This window comes from Sorex fumeus, unplaced genomic scaffold (genome assembly GCF_029834395.1).
Source record: "Sorex fumeus unplaced genomic scaffold, SorFum_2.1 ptg000008l, whole genome shotgun sequence".
Lineage (NCBI taxonomy): Eukaryota > Metazoa > Chordata > Mammalia > Eulipotyphla > Soricidae > Sorex > Sorex fumeus.
This window is the reverse complement of record NW_026606065.1, coordinates 86643730-86649729: the sequence shown is the minus strand read 5'-3', so window position 1 is coordinate 86649729 and position 6000 is coordinate 86643730. Positions and strand designations below refer to the sequence as shown.

The 6000-nt window shown below is 45.2% G+C and overlaps 1 protein-coding gene across 1 annotated transcript in view; it reads right to left on the bottom strand.

Moving 5' to 3' along the window:
• Nucleotides 1–437: 437 nt before the first annotated feature.
• ALOX5AP (arachidonate 5-lipoxygenase activating protein) overlaps nucleotides 438–6000 on the bottom strand; it is a 28209-nt gene continuing 22646 nt past the window's right edge. The window contains exon 5 of the mRNA XM_056109924.1: nucleotides 438–893. Within this exon, the coding sequence (XP_055965899.1) occupies nucleotides 731–893 (163 nt within the window). The 3' untranslated portion in view covers nucleotides 438–730. The remainder of the gene's footprint in view (nucleotides 894–6000) is intronic.

The following is a 6000-nucleotide window of genomic DNA, read 5'->3' as shown; positions in this document are numbered from 1 at the left end:
ATAAATATCTTTACACTGTGTTCTGTTTGGGGTTGTGCCTGTGTGTTATAGGAAGAGGGAACAACGCGAGACCATCTGGAGTTAAGAAAGACTTCCTGGAAAACACAGAACTATAGTTGTGTCTCTTCTGTTTCTCTGTTGAATGGTATTTACTGTCTCATTAAGAAAGTTCAAATCACACATGAAGATTTATAGCAGAGCATAAGATGCAGGCCAAATCTGTTCACCTGGAGATAATCACACCTTGCATTGGGGTGAATTCCCTTCCAGGTGTGTGTGTGTGTGTGTGTGTGTGTGTGTGTGTGTGTGTGTGTGTAAAGACAGTCTATATTTTATTATCACTATTTAGGATATACAAAACAAAATAAATTATTCAACTATAGCAACATATTCACATTTTTTAAAAAAAGGTAATAAACTGAATCAGCAGTCTAAAATATGTCTCTGCATTTTATTTTAGGAAACCACCAACCTGGTCATAATAAAGCAATGGACGCCAAGAAAAGACCAAAATAGGTCTGCCCCACACCTCTGGGGCCACAGCTATGTTCAAGGAACCAAGCTGCTTTTTTTTCTTCCAGGAAAAGCAAGGTTAACTTCAGTTGGCAAGCCCAGATGGCCATTAGATTTACAGCTACCTAAAGAGGACCTGCATCCTTGAGAGGATTGAGTTATGAGCATGTCTAGGTATTGATTAGATGAGAGCAACAGCCCTGCATTCAGCAGAGAGTTAGGGAATGAGCAACAGAGGGGAGATGGTGGTGCTGATTGTCTTTATGTAGTTTTCAAAGTCACTTCCGAAAAAGAGGATGAGGTAGTAGTTGAAAATGCCAGCCAGGGACATGAGGAACAGGAACAGAATGATGCGTTTCCCAAATATGTAGCCAGGTGTGCTGGAAAAAAAAGAAGGAGAGAGAAAATTGTGGAAGCGGCACAAATGAAGCCAATTTAACAAAAAATGTTATCTCTGAGATACATGGGGTTTAAATTATAGCTCCTTCTACTCGACAATGCACCATTTACTTCATATGAAGGATGGAAGTGTCTGAGCTATTATTAGTCACTGAACATACTTCAAAACAAGGCTACATAAGCCTGGACCTCAAACCCCATCAAATCCAGGCCTTGGCTGTGAGACTTGACTGTGAGCAACTTTTGGCCCCCAGTTCCTCGAGGGCATCAGAGTGGCAGTTTCTGCTGGGCACCAGGCATTCGGACTGGGCATTCGGAACCCATCGACTCATTGAGATGCTCTGCAGCTGCTTCTCCAGAGGGGCGCCTGAAAGTGCTGCGCTGGCAGCTCTGTGTATAATGCAAGCCTGTAAGTACCTCATGTGAGAAGCAATGGTTTAAATGAGCCAATAAGGCTGGTGAAAGCTAAAAGGTGCTCTGGCATCGGAGGGTGCAATCTATTCTCTCAAGGCTGCCGGAGAATAACTCATGTTCACACTAATGAGAGCCGGGCCCCCCAGCAACGGGAGACAGGCTTTTAAGTGAACAGAGGGAGAGAGGCTTCACGACATTCATATTCTCCTCTGAAAGCCTCTAAATCCTAAACTGCTTAGGCAGCTCATCAGCCGGGGTCAGGAGGCATTTCCCCAGTAATATGTGACCGCCTTGTGCACAGAGCCCTCCCCCCCACCTCCTACAGGAACATCCTGTGAGCCAGGGTGGAGCTTGTGGCCAGCGTCTTTGCAAGGTCAGACAAAGGGCTCTTTATGGCTGTTAGCAAAGACCAGGAGGAAAAGACCTTTTCTGCAAGGACAACCAGCTCAGCTAAACAGGTAAACTAATGCTGCTTCTTACAGAGTCTGTCTAGAAGCAGAATTTGGCTTCCACTGGGCTGGCGGTTGACATTTGATCCCTTTGAGGGGAACTCCCAAAGCTCAGAATGTAACTCTGCAGGCTGGAGAGATTGAACAGCAGGTAGGGTGTTTGCCTCGCACGCAGTTCATCCAGGTTCAACCCCTGGCATCTCATATGGACCCCAAGCACCACCAGGAGCAATTCCTGAGTTCAGAGCCAGGAGTAACTCCGGAGCATTACCGAGTTGAGAAATAAAGGATGATCAACCTCCTTGGGACTCAAACAGGCAGCTCCAATGAACATAAAACACAGGAATGCATGTTCAGACGACAAGCACAACGCCCTGATACTCTTGCTTTATGAAGAGCTTGTGGCTCTGTCCTTGTCTTCCCATTCACTGTCACACTCATGGAGTGAGAGTTGCTAACTCCTAACAGGGAGAGGTTCATCACCCAAGGGTTAGGGTTAGAACCTGAACTGGGCCCAGAAAAATTCCCAGGTTGAAATTCTAACTGGAGGCGCTTCGGTTAGAGAGTGCTTAAAGAAGGTTCTCTAAAAAGAGTTAATAAAAGGGAAACAAGGTCACAGGGAGGGCCCTCATTCAATAGGTACACACACATACACACACACACACACACACACACACACACACACGGTAAGATAAAGACACAGGGAGAAGACAGCCAGCTCCAAGTCAAGGGCAGAGGTTGCAGTAGAAAACAACAGGACTGATACCTTTGTCTTGGACTCAGTCCCCAGAAACGAGAGAAAGTGCATTTCTGTGTCCTAAGCCACCCAGTCTGTGGCAGTTGATTGTGATGACCCTTGGGAATGAATATAGTTACTGGCTGATACTGGTAAGAGAGGAAAAGAGTCCAATAAAGAGCTATTCTTTAGCCAGAGGACAGTGGGTTTTTAGAATTTCAATTGGGAAAAGTCAAATCTAGAGGTGATTCAGTTATCTCGTGAATGAGATCACTGCATATGCTCATGACAGAAGCAAGACAAAGTGACTTGCAAAATTGTTTCAGAAGAGATTCAAGCTAAATCTGTAGAGGAGAATGAAAGAGCAATGTGGTCCAAAAAAATAGTGGGGTTCTTAAATCCAGTAAACATTGCTCAAAGGACTCAAGACATTGCCCCCCAGATCCAAGAAAACAGACCCCTTGGGGGTTAGAACTCCAGGCCATGAAGGTATGTGGAAAGGAAGAAAAGCAGAATCTGTAACCTGAAAGCAAAGTGGGAATAGGGACACCCAGTTTAGACCCTTCACTGAAGGCCTTTTTAAGTCTCTTAGTTTGGAGGTGGGCAATGGTCCTACAGCTGCAGCTGGTGCCTGCAGGTGAGACTCAAGTACCATTGCAGTGAGACTGGACTGAGGCAGAGAAAAGGAGAAGCCCGGGGCCTTAGACTTGTGCTTCTGCAGGACTAAACTCTCTCTTACTTGCTTCCTAAAGATGAATCCCTCATTCTCTCTGTGTGTAATTGGGAAAGTCAGAACTCAAGTATCGAGCATCTATAGGGTTAAGTGTTTGATTCTTATGGCTTGATCCATTCTAAGAATCACCCTGTGAGGTATTCGTAACCTATTTTCCAGATGGGGAAACTGAAAGCAGACAGACCGGGGGTAGGTCTGGGAAAAGTCACTAAGCAGAAAGAGGTGGAGTGGGGACTCGAACCCCATATGCCTGTGACCAGGGGGTCTGCTCTTACCCACCTTGACTTTATTAGGGCTCCATCAGATCATAAAGGTTTCGAATTTTAGTGTCTACCTGAGCATAAGAGCAACATAGAAACCGAGACCAGCTCTTCATGCCCGTGCTCTCTTGAACACAAACCTCGCTTGCTCCTCAAGCTCATGTACTTGCTTCTCCCCCATTCACATCTTCCTAAGTAAGTTTTGTTGAATAAAAAATGCCTTGCTTCCAAAGCAAAACAAAACTACATAGAAACATAAAGAAAAGAAAGAAGATACAGGCTAATTCTGATCTCCAATGAGCCCTCTGCCTTGGGAGGGAAAAAGAGGCCCAAGTGGCCTAAGTCACAGCATCATGTCACAAAGGAGGGACCATCAGCCCTCTCCTACCTAGCCCAAAAATGAACTCAGCGTGGGCAGAACCAAGCTTACTGCTCCATATGGACTTTAAAATCCTGTCCTTTCTATAAAGAAATGTCACTTACAATGTGGTGATTTCAAAGGCAATGAAAATCCTAAGTTCTGTAAGAGGAGCATATTGTCACCTTTCTTTGCCACTGTATCTCCAATGAATCAGATCCTCTATACTTTTTTCCAACCACTGGAGCATCCTCATAGGAAGGATATGAGCAGTTTCCAGTGAATCCAAAACTATGCAGCTGTGAAAATCACCATTGGGATCTTCCTGGGCCCCTGTCCTGGGGATTCTGCTTGTGTCTCTCCAGGGTGGAGTCTGGGAATCTGTATTTTAATAAGCACTTCAGTAGTTTCTGGTACAATTACCTGGTGGGTTTCACTTTGAAAAACTCCCACCTTGGTACTGATATACTCCCCAGAGGGTTACAAAGAAAGCAAGTACCTCTTCAGCCTGCTGAAGTCACCCCATCATAAATGCTTAAAGTGTGGTCCAGAGACTGAACTCTTGACCTTAAGACAAAAGTGGTTGCATGCATTCCATTCTTTTAGAATCTGTGCTCGTTGTGACTTCCGTAGGATGATATTTTTGGTCTTCGTCCATGTCATGGACTCTAGGGAGTGCCCAGAATTCCTTCTAAGGACTGTCACACTTAATGTCATCACTTCGGTGATGGCTTGGTACCTTCATCCAAGAAGGTGGCTACTAATAATGAATGTTCACAAATGGATGCTGAGTGAATGAGTGTGTGAGCCAGAGAGGAGAAGGAGGGACAGGGAAAGCTGAGTTCATGGGTGGGGTTCAAGGGTCGCCAGTCTTTGGTCCTCTCCACCACTGAGCTGCAAACTACCAAGAGTTGTTCAGCGGCACTGTGTGGAGAGTCAGGGTTCTGAGGGACAGGAAGTGGGGGCAGCCTAGTATCATCTGATGAAGGCAAATTGTTGTGTGGTTTAATGCCAACTGCCTTTGAGAAGGGTCCCAAGGAGCAGCTCAGAATGAATGGGAAAGAAGCTCAAATTCATTGCTAACTGCTACCTCATTAAATATAAACTAACACAAAGGGTCAGGGAGAAGGTTAAAGGACTAAAAAAAGAACCAGAAACTCCTAAAAAGGAGTAAAGAAGGGAACAGCAAAGACTTCAGGGCTCTCAGAGGCTGGAGGAAGGGACTTCAAAGGGGAAGAAATGTCTTCCCTACAGCACTCCCAGCAGACAGGAAGCTCCTGTTCACCCAGAAGGGGCAGGACCGGAGCAAGGAGGATTGGAGGCCCCAGAAGAGACTCTGGGGGTGAGTCTCAATGAAAAATGTCTTCCCCAGGATTGAGTGAGGTGAAAAATAAAGCAGATTATTTATTTTAAGGCCGAAAGCTCCTGCTAAGTCTAAGTTTGACGCAACAGTTCAGGCAGGGGAGAAAGAAAGGGATCTACAACAAGTAATTTGGACTCAGGAAGGAGTTTGGCAAGTTGTTTCTAAAAGACACATCTGAGGGTCAGACAGATAGTAAAAGTATTAAGATATTTTCCCTGCACACGGTGGACTCTGGTTTGACCCCTGACACTGTATATGGTCCCCCAAGCAGCACCAGAAGTGATACCTGAGAGCAGAATCAGAGTCAGGTGTGTCCCCCCAACACACACACCCCAAAAAACAATAAAATCAAAAATAAAATAAAAGATACAGCTGGAAATTCCTTTGAACCTAAACATGAAGCACCTCCAACTTGTGTCCATCTCACATTTTATTTTGATCCAGATGAGAATCAGACATTTCATCTACTAAATGCAATTTGTACAGATGACATCTGCTCAGAAAAACATGTTTGAAAGTATGGAAAGGAATCAGCGAAAGGGCACTCAACAAGCCGAGCACATGTTTTGCATGCAGGAAACCTGGGTTTGATCCCCAGCAGTGCGTGGTCCCCCAAACACCTTAGAGAGTAACCCTAAGCATAACCAGCTGTGGGCCAAAAACAAACAAACAAAAAATGGTTTTTGAGGCCATGTTTGGTCTAGGCAGGAAAGATCACCTGACTGATTTAAAGTAAATGCCATGGGGCCAGAGGGATAACATGAGGGGTAGGCAC